Below are 19,329 nucleotides of genomic sequence, written 5' to 3' on the forward strand. Positions count from 1 at the left end.
CATTCCTATTAGAAGAACTTAACTCTCCCACAACCCAGCACACATTGTTCACCACCCACTAAAACATGACCCAGAGGTCATACATGTTCCATACTAATGTCTGAAATATGGCATATGCCGTCCTGTGCATTCCTCTCCCATTCGTTAAGATTGACTAAAATGTGTTTGATTTGAACAAGCGTAATGTCAACCCAACACTCCTTAATTATAAAAATAAAAAAGATATTCCTTAGAAATTAATAGGGTGGACTCCAAGAGGATGTTTCTTTTTGTGAGGGCAAACAAGAACCAGGGGACACAATTTAAGAATAAGGGTCTCCCTCTTAACACAGAGATGAGGAGGTTTTTTTCCTCTCAGAGAGTTATGAGCCTGTAGAATTCTCTTCTGCATGAAGTAGTAGAGGCTGGGTTATTGAATTTATTCAGAGTTACAACGGTTTTTGCTAGACAAGGAATGGAAAGATGTAATTGGAAGAGGATATGTGAGTGTGAAAGGAAAACAGAATAGTGGGGCCACAGTCTGCATTAGTCGTGAACACATTTAATGGTTAGAACAGCATAATACTGCTCCTAAATCTGACCTTCGTTCAATAGTGGCCTATGTTTTCTAGCTGAACTGTAGAAGACAGCTGGCTAGATGATAATCATAACATATTGTTGTTTTTGAGCCTAGAGCTCACACATATATGTAAGAGAAAGAGCAACTGATGAACTTTGCTGCTTCACAAAGCAAAATTGCTGGAGAAACGCTGCAGGTCTTGCAGCATTTGTGGAGAGAAAACAGAGTTAATGTTTCGAATACAGTGACACTTCTTCAGACTTGTCTGCTTCCTGCTTTAAATCCATGAGATTGTGGCTGTAAGTGTAATAACCCATTTGGCACAAATGGCATAACTGGATTGAAAAATGTTCCAATTTAGATGGTCTAAATACCATCTGACAATCATGCAGCATTCACAGGAAATTGCAGGTTCAAAAAGTGCTTGTTATTATTATTCATTGTGGCTGCAATCAGTCTCGATATAAATAAATCTTCATATAGAGGAACCTGCAATTCTGATTGCCAACCGGACTGATTGATTGATAGTTACAACCTCCAATCTTGGTGAAGAAAAGTCACTTCTCTTGCAAAATACTACTGAGGTGACACACCAGAAAAAGCTTTAAATTGTTACTGCTTGGCACACGACATATTGTTGTACAGAATGTAGTAATTTATATGAAGAATTTTACAACTTAATAACAAAATGGCCCAATATGGGCTAACTCAGGCATTTATTAGAGAATTCTAATAATTAGCTGTATGAAGATTTTCAATTTTGGAAAAAAACAAAACAATGTTTGACTATAAGAAATTGTAATTGTATTTCCTTACTAAGTCTCCATTTGAATATTAGGCTGTAATTACATAAAGAAAATATGTCACAGGATCTCTCCTCTCCATCTCACACTCATTAACTGTCAAACTGACAGGAAGGATCTCACCTTTGAGAGTCTAAGAATACTGAGCATTCCTTTATAGTCAGACAGATGTGATGATATACAGGTAGGGGTTATACCATGAAAAAAAAATCCACATAAAACAAGCAAAGGTAGGCAGTCTTTTAGAAATGACTCCCTTTGGCCTATTCTGTCTCCAATTTACAGTTCCACCTTCTTTCTTCTCCATACTAGCTCAGTAACCTTCCCCTGGGCATCTTCTACTCTCAGAGACGTTGTTTTCTTCCTAATCACATGTTCTAGGTTTCCAGCAAATATTTATGTGGCCTCTGAGTGTTTTGCAAAATACTGCTCCCAAACCTGAACTCACACTGCTCAAAAACTGTTCAATTGGGTAAATTTGAGATTATATTGACAGAAGTTTCCTCCCTGTTCATACAACATCGACAGACAGCAGTGTATCTGACTTTAGTGATAGGAAACAAATGATGTTATGATAAACAAACCTTCCCTTGTTGCAATTTTTAACAGCAATGTGTGGTTGCTTGCTGGTTCCATATAACAGTTACAAGAAACTGACACTCTTGCTCATTAAAATGGGCTATTTACTTCATTCCAATAATTCCTTCTCAATAGGATATTCCTTTTAAAAATGGAAGTGTTTAGACAAATCCAAATATGAACATTGACCAAACTACAACAGTAGCTCCCAAACTAATTTTCTTCCTTTGCTAACCCACTCATTTTGTAAGTTTTCTAGCTAATGCCAAGATCAATATCACATGCTCACCACTGGTGACACTGTTATTGGGTTTCTACATATAGCATCAGAAAAGATTACCTTCATTGAGCGGAATAGACCATGGCATAACAGCACCACAATGTGATGTAGCAACAGAAATTGACATATCAAAGCAAAAATGTACGCATCATAAAGTTACTAACAATTATTTGGGTAATTTAATTAATATGTACTGGGAAAGTGATTGAAAGTATTGAAACTATTTAAATATTTTTTGTCAACAAGAATTGTTCTTCATTGCATAGAAGGGAAAAAAATTGGGTGAGTCTTCCCTGGCGAGATAGTTACTTCCTCCTCAACGATGACATTTTGGCTAAGGAGTCAATGAGGTGACTGCCTTGAAGCAATCGATAACAGTCACTTAAAGTCGTCACCTCCTTAAATCCCAGTGAGGAAGGGGGCTAGTTTCCCAACTGGAAAGCAAGGGCAGGTAGCCTTCTGGGTTGTGAGGCTGGGGGGCTACACTTGCCCAATTATGGAGCATTGAAGGCATCGATGGGGGCCAATGGGGTGGCCTCTGAAAACCAACCTCCTGCCCTTGCCTCCAACCCCATCCCTTGAGCTCCCTCTCCCTGTATTAGGATTAAAAGATTAACATTTAGTTACATGCTGCTAGATTCTCCAAGACATATGCCTCAACCTTGGGCTTTTAGGACACAAAGCCTTGAGTTTGGACTGCAGCTTCAAGGTCTGCATTGGGCCTATTTAGACAGTAGGTAAATAAAGGGGCATTGGCAGATGTCCTATATTGGGATTTCCAAATGGCATTTGGTAGATTGACAAGTTAAGTGAATGGGCATAAGATGGCAACAGTTAGGGTATAAAGTGGGCAAACATAATGTTACCTGTTTTGGTAGCAAGAACAGAACAGGATTTTTTTGTTTAAAGGCATGAAACTACTAAAAATTGATGTTCAGAGAGACTTGGGCGTCCTCTAAAAGAAAGACAAAAAGTTAACATGCACATACCGCACGTAAATAGGGAGGCAAATAACACAGTAAAAAACCGAAAGAACTGTGGATATTGTAAATCAGTAACAAAAGTAGAGATTGCTGGAAAGATTCTGAGGAAGGGTCATTTAACCCGAAACATTAATTCTGATTTATCTTCACAGATAGTGCCAGACTTGCAGCGCTTTTCCAGCAATTCCAATTTTTGTTTGAAACAAATAATATGTTAATCTTTACTGCAGTACGATTGGCGTGTAAGAATAGAGGGGTCTTCTAACTGTGCTATAAAATTTTGATAAGACCATACCCAAATTCGGGTATGCAATCTTCCTCCCCGTACTTAAGGAAGGGTATATTTGCACAGGAGGGAATTCAGCAAAAGGTCCACTAGATTGTTTCCTGAAATGAGTACTTTTAGCAGAATCTAGTCCAAAAAAAATTCTGAAAACTAGCTCAACTTTGAGCACAATTTACACCGAAATTGATGACTGTGCCTAAAACATATATTCTCCAAATTTGGAAAGCAGTTGTTAAACCAATTATGCAAATAGAAAACTTTAAAAAGGTAATATGAGCAATCACTATCCAGAATATCAGCAGACGTGTCATGTATTAGAATGTGGGCCCAAACACTGACACTTCAGCACTGAGATCTTTGAACATTAATACAGATCTAATTGTTTAGAAATAACTGTAGCTGATAGCAGGAAGGCCCAGGTTTCTTCCTCCAGTACCACTGAAGGCAAATCATCCTTGCGGCCTGTTTTTCTTGTAGATTATGAACTTGTGAATTGTGGTGGGCCATGATCAGTTCTGTGTGTCCTTCCACAGAAATTAAGGGGAAGGTGTGTGGGGGAATAGGTGAGGGTGAGGAGGGGGTGGTGTATGGTTGTAGCCATGGCATTGGACTGTGGCAATCATTGGACTGGGGGAGTGCTGGATGCTTAGAATAAGGGCACAGTGCAATTTTAAAGGGAAGAGGGTAGGCAGAAGGATTCTGAAGGGGTTATACTGGAAAAGCATTGAGAGGTGTTATGCACTATTCGGAGCACCCTGGCTTCAAAATTGGGTGAGGGCAGTGAAAGGTCTTTCTGGGCATGGTCATCTTATTTTCCAAGGTCTGGTTAGGAAGCAAAGCAGGTGTAAATGAAAATAGGCAGATTGGATGGAGATTTGTTGAAGTGTGCATCTTGTGGGGTTGACAGGATGGCTCACTAGGAAGGGAATGTGGATACTTAGGGACTCACTGACATGGTCAGGCTGAAGTTGGAAGCCACTGGCGGAGAAACATTCACTGCTGGCTGGAAATTGAAAGTGCACAAAGGGAAGAAATTAGTTGCAACCACACTCAGAGTTGGTGCGTAAATTACTGGATCTGTGAGGGAAGGGTTTACAGCAATGACCCCACATAGGGCTTTTAAGGGTTTCATAGTTCATAGGCCTCTAAGAGGTCTAGCACAAAAGCATGCAGACTGCCTTAAACCTAGCCATCCCACAGCATTGGCCCTCTTGGTACATGACACCTTCCTGGCTCAGTCACTTCAGACATTCACATGCTTTCTGCATGGAGTCCCTAATAGCTGACACTATAGGCTCCTGTCCTGCCTGGGGCTATGCTTGTGCTTCAGTGAAAGACCACTTCATTAAATAAAAACAAATAAGCAAAATATGATCTATCAAGCCAGATTTCAGTCTGAGATCTGACTCGTCCAGTAATAACATCAGCTAAGATCATAACAACTTGTATAGCTAGAGTTGTAAAGAGGCTTTTAAACTAAATAGTGGGGGTAAAGGTTCACGTGAGAGTTGATTTTGAAAGTTAATTAGAAAGATCACGTCAAGAGTGCAAAGTGACAGTAAGGACCAGTGCATACAGATATGACAGTGCACAAGTAGATAAGGTCAAATTTGGGAAAATTGGTAAAATAACAGCATTAACATAACATTCATAGCAAAATGACTGAATTGATAATACATTAGAAATAAATGAACATAATTCAATGACCATTGCATAGATATTTATTTGATAAACTTGTTCAGAGGCGGCATTACACATTTCTGGAACAGGTGGAACTTGAACCTGGTTCTTCTGGATCAGAAGTAAGATCACTACCACTGTGCCAAAAATAAACATTGTATACACATGGTTAAGAAGTGGCCACTGGCTTGGGCCTGCACACCCAAGGCTATTTCTCATTTTGGAAGGACTGGAGAAAAGTAAACTGTTGGATGACTTTATTAATAAATAGTGAGATCAGAATGACAGTGAGAAATGAAATTGCTTGAACAATTAAAATGTAAGGTAGCGTGTCCTAGGCCCAACCATCTTCGGCTGTTTCATCAATGACCTTCCCTCCATCATAAAGTCAGAATTGGGGATGTTCGCTGATGATTGCACAATGTTTGGCACCATTCGTGACTCTTCAGATACTGAGGCACTTCATGTTCACATGCAACGAGATCTGGACAATATCCAGGCTTGGGCTGACAAATGGCAAGTGACGTTCGCACCACACAAATGCCAGGCAATGACCATCACCAATAAGAGACAATCTAACCACCGCCCCTTGACATTCAATGGTGTTACCATCACTGAATCCCCCACTATCAACATCCTGGGGGTTACCATTGACCAGAAACTCAACTGGACCCACCACATTAACAGATTGACTACAAGAGCAGGCCAGAAACTAGGAATACTGTGGTGAGTAACTCACCTTCTGACTCCTCAAAACCTGTCCACCATCTACAAGGCTCAAGTCAGGAGTGTGATGGAATACTCCCCACTTGCCTGGATGAGTGCAGCCCCAACAACACTCAAGAAGCTTGACACTATCTAAGGCAAAGCAGCCTGCTTGATTGGCATTACATCCACAAGCATTCACTCCCTCCACCACTGACGCTCAGTAGCAGCAGTGTGTACTATCTGCAAGATGCACTGCAGAAATTCACCAAAGATCCTCAGACAGCACCTTCTAAACCCACGACCACTTCCACCTAGAAGGACAAGGGCAGCAGACATATGGGAACACCATCACCTCCAAGTCACTCACCATCCTGACTTGGAAATATATCGTTGTTCCTTCACTGTCGCTGGGTCAAAAACTTGGAATTCCGTCCCTAACAGCATTGTGGATCAACCCACAGCAGGTGGTTTGCAGCGGTTCAAAAAGGCAGCTCACCACCACCTTCTCAAGGGCAACTAGGGATGGGCAAGAAATGCTGGCCAGTCAGCGATGCCCACATCCCACAAATGAATAGAAAAAAAAGAAACAACAAAGAAACAAGTCACTGATGGCGATACTCCATAGATCCCCTGATGATAGTTACACTGCAGGAAAGAGTCATCCCTGAGCCAGCTGCAATTCAGCGGTAGCTGAGGGAGAAAGGTGCTTTCCTGAACCTACTGAAATCTGCCCGGTAGAGAAGTCTCCTGGGGTTTGCATGTTATCAGACACTTTGTGTTCAATTGAAGGATCAAATGTTGGGAGGGCGGAGAAGAGCCGAAAGCCCCTTTCACTGTCCTTCCCTCCAACTTCTTTTCCCACCTCTGCCACGATCTTCATCCTGTGATCCCCATTGCGTGTTCAGTCTTTTTTGGCCTGTATCCCGGGCCTCTACAGAATGCATTACTGGGAACTGTCAGCTTTGCTAACAGCAGTGAGAAGTGTCAGCCTCTTACTGGCTGGTGGTTCTTGGTAATCTGGGCTTCCAGCTTCTGGCCCCAGAGTTCTTAATTCTTAAGGCACAACCTAAATGTCTTAGTACTATCGGTTCTTCGCAATGAATCTAATGCAGGAATATCAAACCAGTTAAGTTTCATCCCAAAAATGGAAAAGAACTTGCCTTCCTTCACATTGATATTTCTCAGCTTGGCAACAGAATTCACACAAAACAAAATACAATGAATGGCAAGTAGTAGAAAGCATCATGTTAATACCGAAATTGGTGATGAAGTTTATTAGATGGAAAGAATCAATTACTTGGTATTATTAAACTTGATATCGAGAACACTCAAAATACCACTGCAAGAATATTAATACAAGAACAGTAAAAATAGAACATGAACACAGGAACTTACTAACAAAACAGAAAACATGCAGGAATACTTTGGAAGCTTATATTAAAATTGTTAAATACTGCAAAAGTATGAAATTAGACTGCAAACCACTTAGGATTTATTGCAAATGAAGTATTTTGATTGTTATAACAATTATCGATAAACTGGGCATCATAAGCCTTTATTCTCAAATTACTATTTTTAAAAATTGCCTTGGCCATTGCAGTGTTCAAATCAATAGTCAGAAAAAAAAACATTACAACTGGGATCATTTTCTCCATTTCCGTGCACAAATGTCTGAAAAAGAGGTAATACAAATGAAAAAATTAGAGTAATTTAGAAAATAATTCATGCATATTCATAATTTAAGATAGATAGGCATGTGGGCAGATAAGGCGGGGGATTAAATTCAGACAGACAAATTTACCATTTTTATTGTTAGAACTCAAAGGAATTTTAATTTAATGTCATAGCAGTCAAATATAATTCCTTATTTGTTAATTTAAGAAAAAAAGGTGCTAAATTGTTGAAAAATGAATCTTGCATTTCAATGAAAATTTGTGTGGGACATGTTCTGATTGTTATACAAGTGATTAGCATATTATTTCAAAATAATGAAGTGAACATTGCTTGGAAAAAATGGAATCAAACAGGACATAAATTTGGCACAATACGTGACGTAAAGTTTCTGTAACAATGTCAACTGCAGAAAGACATTGTACTTTATGAGCACTACCCACTTCCACATTATAACAGATTTATCTCTAACCCATCCACCAATGCTGCTGTGTCCCAATGCTCTGATAGGTGTCTGCATTTGATGCACAATAAATAATGTTTTCACTAGTCAATTTGTGGTTTCATCAAAGTCCTACATTAACCATAGCAAGACTTTATTTCTGTAATCTAATCACAATGCAATGAAGACTAACGTGCCAAGCGTTTTCTGAACCTGCAAGTTAATTTCTGGTGTTCCTTATATAAGTCTCTCTAGTCACCAACATTTACAAGTTGCACGCAGTTTAAATAAAACTCTTTCTGTGAATGACCACACAATTACCCATTTTATACTGTCACCTTATTGCCCATTCACTTATCAGATATAGTGTAGGAATTGGGATGTTATGTTACAGTTGTATAAGTCGTTGGTGAGGCCGGTCTTGGAGTATTGTGTATAGTTTTAGTCACCCTATTATAGGGAAGACATGGTTAAACTGGAAAGTGTGCAAATAAGATTTACAAGAATTTTGCCCACAATAGTAGGCCGGAGTTATAGGGAGAGGTTGGACAGGATAGGACTTTATTCCTTGGAACATAGGAGAATGAGGGGTGACCTTATTGATTTGTATAAAATCATGAGGGGCATAGATAGATCAATGCATATAATCTTTTTCCCAGGGATGGGAAATTGAATATGAGAGGGCATAGGTTTAAGATGAGAGGGGATAGATTTAAGAAGGACCTGAGGGGCAACTTCTTCATGCAGATAGTGGTGTGTATATGGAATCAGCTGCCGCAGAAAGTGGTTGAGGCAGGTACAACAGTAACATCTTAAAAACATTTTGATAGGTACTTCGATGGGCAGGGTTTAGAGGGATATGGACCAAATGCGGGTAATTGGAACTAGTTGAATGGGCACCATGGTCAATATGGATCAGTTGGGCCGAAGGGCCTGTTTCCATGCTGTAATACTTTCTGACAGTATATGGGTGGCATGGTGGCTCAGTAGTTAGTACTGTTGCCCCACAGATCCAGGGACCCAGGTTTGATTCTACCCTCAGTGGGGGTGGGTCTGGTTGGGATGCTTTTTGGAGGGTCAGTGTGGGTGCTCTGGTTTCCTCCACAGTACAAAGATGTGCAGGTTAGATGGATTGGCCGTGCTAAATTACATGATGTTTTCAGGGGTATATAGGCAAGGGGGATTAGCCATGGGAAATGCAGGGTTACAGGGATAGAGTAGGGTGGTGAATCTGGGTAGGATGCTCTTTAGAGAGTTGGTATGGACTTGTTGGGCCGAATGGCCTGTTTCCACACTGTAGGGATTCTATTTCATTGAAACTTGTATTTCCTCACAACTTGTATTCCCACCTAGCTTTTTACCATCAGACTTACGATCCTCTCTGTGTCTTCATTAAGATATTTTAATCAACCTGTTCAGATGCCTCGGGAGCAGGTCGGACTTGAACACAGAGATAGGCCACTATCACTGCACCACAAAAGCCACCTTGTCTATTAATCTTTTTTTATTCCATATCCAGGGGTGCTATCACATACATGTCTCTTTACCTAAGTAATTAATATAAAGTATAAACAGCTATGGCCAGCACTAATCCTTGTGGCACTCCACTTGTTAGAATGTGCCAACCTGAAAATGTTTTGTTTATCCCTACTGTCTGCTTCCTGTCCATTTGCCAAACCCATATTCCTGTTAAAGTATTGTTCCGAACTCCATGGAACTTCATCTTGGATATCAGCTTTCTCTGTGGCACCTTATTTAATGCCTTGGAAATCTGTATATACTACATACACTTTTAACATTTATTAACCTTACTATTTACAATCTCAAAAATTTTGTAAACGTTTATTTCCCTTTCAACCATGTTGATTTTTGTTTCTGGTCATAGCATCACATTGTAAGTATTGATAAGACTTTCGTAATAAGGAATCCAATACTTTCCTCATGGCTGATATCAGGCTAACTGATCCATTGTTTTCTGTTTTCTCCTTTTTTTATCCTTAAAAAGCAATGCTAAATTTGGTAACCTCCAATCTGGTGCAATTATTCTCGAATTTGAATAATTTTGCAAGCTAACACCTTCACTATTTCACAGCTGTGTTTTAATATAGCCCTAGGATGTAAGCCATGCAGTAGCAAGGCAAAAATTAGGAATGTCATGGAATACTTTCAACTTGCTTGGCTGACTGCATGTCCAATCAAAAAGCTTGATAACATTCAGAACACAGCAGCCTTTTGGTTGGTAGCCCACCCACCATCTTGAACATTCATTATCTCCACCACTGAAACACAGTAGCAGCAGTATCATCTATAAGATACACCACAGTAACTTGCTACGGCTCCTTCAGCAGCATCTTCCAAATCCTCAACCTGAACCAACTAGAAGGTGGGAGATACATAGGAACTTGACTATGTGAATGTTCACCAAGCCACACACCATTCTGACTTGGAAAATATCACTGTTTCTTTGCTGTCACTGGATCAAAATCCAGAGACTCCCTTTTTTAACAGCGAAGTGGGTGTCCCACCTCTGCACAGACTGCAGGAGTTTAAGAAGGCAGCACACCACCACCTTCTCAAGGGCAATTAGGAATGGGCTATGAATGCTGACCTAGATAGTGACACTCATATCCTGTGAACATGTACAAAAGATAGTTGAAAGACATTTGTTGTCACTGCTAGGTTAAGGTATGTCTACAATATGGAATATATTAATTCTGGACACCATTATCTTTTAAAGTGACAGCATCTTAATCCCATTTGTCAGTGTCAGTGGTTTACAGCAAAATCAATTGTTTGATTGGGCATGGAAGTTGTTATTAACAACTACTCCAATCATTTGCAAAGTAGGACTGAAGGTCAGTCACAATTAGATATGTTGAATGATGAAAAGGAAACAAATCAGACAATACTTTCTCTTGTGTTTTGCTGAGGCAGAAAAATGTTATAAGAACTAGTATCTATGAATCAGTTACGTGTTTACCTGAACTCAGAGTTATTTGTGACAAATTAAACTAAGCTGCTTAAAGCTTTCTATTTTTGTCTACTGAACTTTGAGTCACGTGAAATTATTTTTGAACTTGAAGTACAGAATGTGATGACACCAACGTGGTCAAATCTCCCTAGCAATGTTTCTGGTGTCAGTATAGTCCAAATCTAACTTGCCTTTGGGACTATAATGGACTATCCCTTCTTACCTTCTCGCAATCTTGGACACTCATGACCACTATATTCCCCTCCAATGCCTCTCTTCCATTGTTTAGCTGTTGGTCATTTTCATTTGTGCTAAAGTTTCCCAATGGATCAGCAGTGTCTTGCACAAAGGGGTTTCCTACTGCCCATGCATCACACCACTCAAGTTCCCCAAATATCTAGACTTGGTTACTTTTCACCCCTAGCCACATGTTGCCCCATTAGTGATATCATCTGAAATGTAGCAGTCAAGTTCTACGTGTGCATGACTGACAACTAAGCTCTACTCCACCACCACCTTGTATTGCCAGGTTTCTTGTACCAAAACTAATCCAAAATATAACACAAACACTAGCTTAAACAAACCATTGTCTTCAGCCCCTGTCACAAATTCCGTAATTTTGTCCCAATAATTCTAGCTATCTGTGCCACTATCTCAGGTTGAATCGGATTGTTGACAAACTCAATACCTTATTTGATCCCAAAGTGAGTGTCTCACATCTAAATCCTCAAATTCAAAATACTCAGCCTCGTATTTTGAATCCTTTCAATGACTCACCTGACCATATCACCCTAAAAATTCTGCGCATTTCCAAATCTGATCTCTTGTACATCTCTCGTACATCTCTCACACAGCTTTCCTCCTCATTGCTGGCCATTCCTTCAGCTTTTGAGACCATAAGTTCTGGAATTGCCTAAACTAATCTGCTTCTCTTCCAACTTCCTCAAAACTCAAGGTTTTAGTCACTCCTATCAACATCAATTTATTTGATTTGGCATCATTTGTTTTCTAATTATGCTTTATTTAAGGCAGTTGGGGACATATATCTACTGTTAAAAGCGTTGCATAAATTTGAGATGATATCTTTTCATTTATAGTTATAATCCTTTTTGAGATTAAATGAATATTCTCATGTGTTAATGCACTATATTGGCTTTATTTTATGATTTTTATCTGTACCTGTGATATTGACAAGATTTGCAAAGAAAATTGGAAATTAAAGTCCTTTTCAAACTCGGTTACTTAAATCAGTCTTGTTTCAAACCATTGATTTCTGGGAGGCTGATGTCAAGTGAGTTGGTTGAGGGAGGTGGGACATTTATCAATTTTTAACAATCTCATTAAATTTCAATCGTTTACTGGTGTGGCGCAGAATTGTACAGTCCCAATTAAAATCTCCATTCTGATAAGCTATATATGAAAACGTAAAACACAAGTCAGAATATGCATTTGTAAAAATGGCAGCAAGCTATCTTAAATAGGTAAAGCAACCTCCCTTTATTATAAGTGGGATTTGGAAAATCTGAAATCTCTCTTTATTTGAAGACAGTCTACATGTCCAAATGCATAAAAGGGTTTATAATGGTATCAGCCTCTCAACATGGATTACACCTATTGTCAGATCATTTTAGCAATGATAAAGAGGGTGTTATCCTTTGACAATGTATTAATTAATCAACATGGATGCAAAAAGCTATTATTATAACCCAGTGTTCGCAATAAAGGGTGTCAATTAAGAGTCACATAAAGTAATTGCATTTGTTCCAACTGGATGAGTTTTTTATTTAAATTGTAATTAACTTGGGGTCGGATTTTGCAGCTTGCGATCAGCAGTCAAACTCAGACTAGAGACGAATAGCCGTGCTTTGCACCGAATAGAAAATAAAGGTTGATTTCCCAAAGAGTAATGTTGCTGCTGTGTAAAGTGCACAGTGCAAGTGTTAGGCTCATTACTAAGTAAGTTGCCATTCCCAGTCCACATTCATTAAAAAACATCAACACTCCTGTTGTGCATGTTTTCAACGGATCCTGTGCCATTCCATGCACAAAACTTGCGAAAAGCTACGTGAAGCAAATTTCTCTTCTGTGGGGATCTGTTTTGACAGTCAAGTAGATTTACTGAAGAGAAATATTGCTGAATGTGGCTGAAGTCACTGAATTGAATATTACAAGATTAACTATTGAAGCAAATGTGTCCTTTCCAAAGTGCCTTTTTTTCTTACTGTGTGGGCAGTAGGGCCTCAGAAGGTTCAGGTTTTTGGGTCATTGCACACATTTACAACTGCCTTGGGACTCCTCTTTAGAGGATCAGCTGGGTGCACATTACCCATGTAGTGGGGAAAGTCAGTGGGGGGTACAACGAGATGCTGATCTGTATAATTACTTATTGCCCAACAGTAATACAGGCTGTTGAAGTCTTTCTCTGCATGTAAAGTGCTAAATCTGATTTAGGAATGTTTGATGCCTGATACAGAGATGCTCCTTCCCTAAATATTTTGTTAACATATTGAAACAAAATTAGAGAATTTACATCAAATGAATCTCAGAGATCAGAGTAGAAGTAGGCAATCTGACCTCTGAAACTTGCTCACTATATAACAAGATCATGGTTGATGTGATTGTGACCTTAACCCCATTTCCCTGCATGACCCTAAAAATTCTTCATTTCTGTCGATCAAAGCGTTGAATATATTGAGTAATTTGGCCTCTATTGCTTTCTGAGGTAGAGAACTCCAGCAACTAATGACTCTTTCAGAGAAGAAAATGGAGATTTTTTTTTTAAACTATCCCATAGTTCCACACACCCCCTCAAGGGGAAACATTCTTTCAGCATCTGTCAAAAATATCTCCTCTCATTCTTCTAAATTCCAACGAGTGTAGACCGAAGCTACTCATAAAGCAACCACTTTATCCCAAGGAATCAACACAGTGTGCTTTCTGTGAATTGGCTCCAAAGCACGTAGATCCCTTCTGAGGCACAGAGATCAAAACTGTTGGGAATACTCTACGTGAGATTTCAATAATACCCTATACAATTATAGCAAGCTTTTATTACTGTTTTTACTCCATATCATTTGCAATAAAAACTGATATTCTATTTGCCTTCCTAATTATTTATCTTCTTGTTAACATTTTGTGATTCGTGTCTGAGAACAATCAGATCTGTCTGCACTGCAACATTCTACAGTTTCGCATCAGGTAAATTATATTCTATTTCTCTCCCTCCTGGCAAAATGATCAATCACAGATTTTCCCACATTTTATTTCATCTGTCAAACATTTGCCACCTAGTTAACCTGACTTGGATCCCTTTTACAGACTCTTTGTGTCCTTCTCATAACTTGTGTTCCTTTCTTTGTATCATCACTTAGAGTCCAACCATAAAAATGAAGACAACTAACAATTATGATCTTGTGCTGGGAGTAGTCAATAACTTAAGAGATCCAAATACTGGAGAAAGTTAATATTTTTAACTTAAGCATCTGAGATTGATGAAAACATTTTGCACTTTTTGAATACAATTCTTACAGTAATGAAAGAAAGGAGTGTTTGGCACATTTTAAATCTACTGAGTCAACTGGTTACCATGGAAACACTTTAAAATTAGTTTTGCAATATTTTTTAATATCTCTTACATTCTTCATGCTGAACTCAAAGATAAGAGTCCAATACATCGTATGAAATATATATATCACCATCCGCTCATCATCAATTAAAATCCGGGAAGGGTTTATGAAGCTTCTGCTTAATTGTGTTAACATGAGGTAACATAAGCTGGCATAATATATGCAGTGGTCTTTGACTTGCATCTAGTCTGCACCTACCTATCTACACCACTTCCACTTCCACTTCCACTTCCCAGCATTTGGCCTGTACCCTCGAATTTTATGACATTTCAAGGATCATTCACTGACTTTTTAAGGATTGTGAAGTTTCCAACCATCACTACCGTCACAGGCAGTGCATTACAGAGTCCCACCATCTTATGGGTGATAATGTTTTTCATCAAATCAAAATTTAAAATTCCTGCCTTTCACCTTAAAATTATGCCCCTCATTATTGACCCTTCAACTGAGGGGAACAGCTGCCTCCTATCCACTCTGTCCATGCTTTATGCTGTTCCTGACTTCCCTTGTAAGCTATGTCTGCCTTGTCCTCCCCTTACTATGTTTCTTCTTTCTTGGGATGAATTTCTGGTGTGCCTCATGAATTGCCCTCAGAAACTCCTGCCACTGTTGTTGCTTTACTGCCTTCCTCGCTAGGCACCCCTTTCAATCAGCTCTGGCCAGTTCCCCTCTGTCTTTTTAGTTCCCTTGACTTAACTGTCATATTGTTACTTCTGATTCCAGCTTCTCCCTCTCAAACTGCAGGTGAATTCTAACACATTATGGTCAGTCTCCCCAAGGTATTCCCTCACCTTAAGCTCCCCAATCAAATCTGCCTCACTGCGGATCACCAAACCCAGAAATGCCCGTTCCCTAGTGCGCTCTACCACAGGTTGCTCCAAAAAAAATCATCTTGGAGACATTCCACAAACTCCTTTTCTTCAGATCCACTACCAACATGATTTACCCAGTCCACATGCATATTGAAGACCCCATGATTATTGCAATAGTGTCTTTTTTATATGGCTTTTCTGTCTCCTGATTTATTTTCTTCACCAAAACCTGACTACTGCTAGGCAGCCTTCTTGCTATCGATATAATTTCATTTCTTACTAGCAATGCAACCCTGCCACTTCTGTCCTATTAATAGGAGGTTTATCATTGGATATTTAGTTCCCAGCCCTGAACCCCCTGCAGCCACATGTTTACGACACCCACATCGTATCTACCAATTTTAATCTGCGCTACAAGCTCATTTCCCCTGTTTCGTATACTGCGTGCATTTGAGTACAACACTCTTTAACTTTTTCCACAATTTTCCATGTAACTGAACTCACTCCTACCCCCCAACTATATAGTTTAAAGCCCTACCCACAGCCCTAGTTATGTGATTCACCAGGATTCTGGTCCCAGCATGATTCAGGTGGAGCACATCCCATTGGAACACCTCCTTCTTCCCTAATACTAGTGCCAATGTCCTATGAAATCAATTCCTTTGGGCCACATGTTTACTCTTTAAACTTGCTGACCATACAAAAATTGCACATGGCTCAGGTAATAACCTCCAGATTATTGCCTTTTTGTTTCTGCTTTTTAAATTTAGCCTCTATTGTCTTGGCAGAGTCTCTTTCATCTTTCTACATGCATTGTTAATACCTCTTACATGGACCACATCAACTTTTTCTTTCCTCTCCTAATCCAGCTTCCTCTGCAGCCCAGATGAGAGATCCTGAACCCAGGCACCAGGCAACACAAACTTTGGGACTGTTGATCCTGGCCACAGAGAAGTGTCTATTCCCTTGACTATGCTCGTTCTTTTTTTTAAAATTGTGGGACATGGGCATCACTGGCTGCCCAGCATTTATTGCTCACCCTTGGTTGCCCTTGATAAGGTGGTGATGAGCTTCCTTCTTAAACAGCTGCAGTCCACATGTATTCTAACTACATTTCTTTTTTCTTCCTCCTCTTAAATGGCTCCCTGTACCACAGTGTTATGGTCAGTTTGCTCATTCTCCCTACACTTCCACTCTCATCCAGACAAGGAGAAAGAATCTCAAAGCTAATAAACAAGCTCCAGGGCAGAGGCTCCTTCAGCATTACCTCCTGGATCCCTCTGCCTGCCTTGCTCATAGTCACACTCTCGTGTCCCTGATCACTGATCAAATTTGTCTCCCCCTCCTTGATGTGTTGCGGTATTCGAAGCTCAGACTCCAGTTCATCACCTCTGAGCCAGAGTTTTTCAATAATCTACACTTATAGACCCATACAGCATGGAAACAGACCCTTTGGTCCAACCAGCCTATGCCGAAAATAATCCCAAACTAAACTAGTTCCACCTGCCTGCTCCTAGCACATATCGCACGAAACCTTTTCTATTCATGTACTTCTGTCTTTATGTAATTACAATGGCTTTTAAACATGGTAATTATACCCGCATCCACTATTTCCTTAGGAAGTTTACTCCACACACTAACCACCCTCTATGTAAAAATTTTGCAGTCATGCCTTTTTTAAATCTCTCTCCTCTCACCTTAAAAATGTGCCCCTTAGTCTTGAAATGCCCATCCTATGGAAAAGACAACTACTATTAACTCTATCTATACCTCTCATTAATTTTATAAACTTCTATCAGGTCACCTCTCAACCTCCTGCACTCCAGTGAAAAATGTCCCAGCCTATCCAGCCTTTCTTTATAACTCAAACCTTTCATACCTGGCAACATCCTGGTAAATCTCTTCTGAACCAGCTTGATAATACCCTTCCTAGAAGTGAGTGATCAGAACTGGACACAGTATGCCAGAAGAGGCCTCATCAATGTCCTCACCAATCTCAACATGACTTCCCAACTCCTATACTGAAAGGACTGAGCAATAAAGGCAAGCGTGCCAAATACTTTTTTAACCATTCTGTCTATATTTGACACAAACTTCAAAGAATTATGTACCTGCACCCCTAGGTCCCTGTTTTACAACACTACTGAAGGCACTACCGTTAAGTGTATAAGCCCTACCCTTGTTTGTTGTACCAAAATGCAATACCTCGCAGTTAACAAGATTGAACTCCATCTGCCATTTTTCAGCCCATTGTCCCATTTGATCAAGATCCCCGTTACCTTAGAAAACCTCCTTCACTGTCTACTATGCCACCAATTTCGGTGTTGTCTGCAAACTTACTGACTATGCCTTCTATGTTGTCATCCAAATCATTTACATAAATGACAAAAAAAAAGACCCAGAACTGATCTTTGTGGAACACTGCTGGTCACAGCCCTCCACCATTACTCTCTATCTCCTGCCATTAAGCCAATAATGTATCCAAATGGCAAGCTCACCTTGAATCCCATGAGAGCTAACTGCACTAATTAGTTTACTATGCAGGACCTTGTCAAAGGCTTTGCTAAAATCCAAATAAAAAACATCTACTGCTCGGCCAATCTTTTTGGTAACTTCCTCAAAAAACTCAATCAAGTTTGTGAGACACGCTTTTCCTCACACAAAACCATGCTGACTATCCCTATTCAATTTTTGCCTCTCTAAAATGTCCATAAATCCTATCTTTTCTAATCACCTCCAACAATTTACCCATAACCGAAGTCAGATTTACACGTCTGTAGTTCCCTGGTTTCACCTTACGACTTTTCTTAAACAAAGATACAACATTAATCACCCTCCAGTCATCAGGCACCTCATCCATAGCTATAGATGATGCAAACATTTCTGCAAGGGGTCTCGTAATTTCCTCCCTTACTTCCCACAATGTTTTGGGATACTTTAGATCAGGTCCTGGAGATTTATTCACCTTTATATTCTCTAAGGCCTCCCCAATTTCCTCTTCTGTAATGTGAATTGTTTTTAAAAGATCAAAGTTTATTTCTCTGTATTCTCTAGACACCATTTCTTTCTCTACAGAAAAAACTAACATGAAATATTCATTTAGGATCTCTTCCATCTCTTGGGGTTCAACACAAAGTTGACCTCCTTGATCTTCAAAAGGCCCTACCCTCTCGCTCTTACCGTATTTGTAGAATATCTTTGCATTATCCTTAACCTTATCTGTCAATGCTATCTCATATCCCCTCTTTGCTCTCCATTTCTCTCTTAAGAATGCCCCTACATTCTTTATGTTGATTAAGAGATTCAAAAGAACAAACTGTCCATATCTAAAATAAGATTCTCTATTTTTCTACAGTCTACTCCAATCAATATTTGAAAATTCTTGTCTCATACCATTAAAATTTGCCTAACTCCAATTAAAATTAAGGAAGGCTTATCCTTTTCCATAACCATTTTGATACTGATAGAATTATGATCGCTAGACTCAAAGGGTCCTCCACTTTTACTTTAGTCACCTGCTCTGCCTTATTGCCTAAAAGAAGGTTTATTTTTGCTCCTTCTCTGGTAGGACCATCCACTTATTGATAAAGAGCATTTTCTTGAACACATTTGACAAATTCTTCACCATCCAAACCTATAAAACTATGGCAGCCCCAGTCAATGTTTGGAAAATTAAAATCTCCCATTATTACAGCCTTATTATGCTTACATATATCTGAGATCTCCCTACATATTAGTTTCTCAATTTCCCTCTTACTATTGGGGATACCTATAGTACAATCCCATCAGTGATCTTTCCTTGCTTATTTGTAATTTCTATTTGCTACAGATTTGGTCACTATGAACCACAAAGGAGTCCACCAGGTCCCGCATTATGCGGGTACAACACATCGCGTAGCCCTGCGTCTCTATTTTGTTTACTTAGTTCT

General features: G+C 39.5%; 1 protein-coding gene across 1 annotated transcript in view; it reads right to left on the reverse strand.

The window, feature by feature from the left end:
* Positions 1 to 7,466: 7,466 nt before the first annotated feature.
* The window catches only part of tbc1d22b (TBC1 domain family, member 22B), a 1,108,217-nt gene continuing 1,096,354 nt past the window's right edge, over positions 7,467 to 19,329 (reverse strand). The window contains exon 12 of the mRNA XM_048611941.1: positions 7,467 to 7,549. Coding sequence (XP_048467898.1) covers positions 7,487 to 7,549 — 63 coding nt within the window. The 3' untranslated portion in view covers positions 7,467 to 7,486. The remainder of the gene's footprint in view (positions 7,550 to 19,329) is intronic.

Source organism: Rhincodon typus, chromosome 25 (genome assembly GCF_021869965.1).
Source record: "Rhincodon typus isolate 14 chromosome 25, sRhiTyp1.1, whole genome shotgun sequence".
Taxonomy (NCBI): Eukaryota; Metazoa; Chordata; class Chondrichthyes; order Orectolobiformes; family Rhincodontidae; genus Rhincodon; species Rhincodon typus.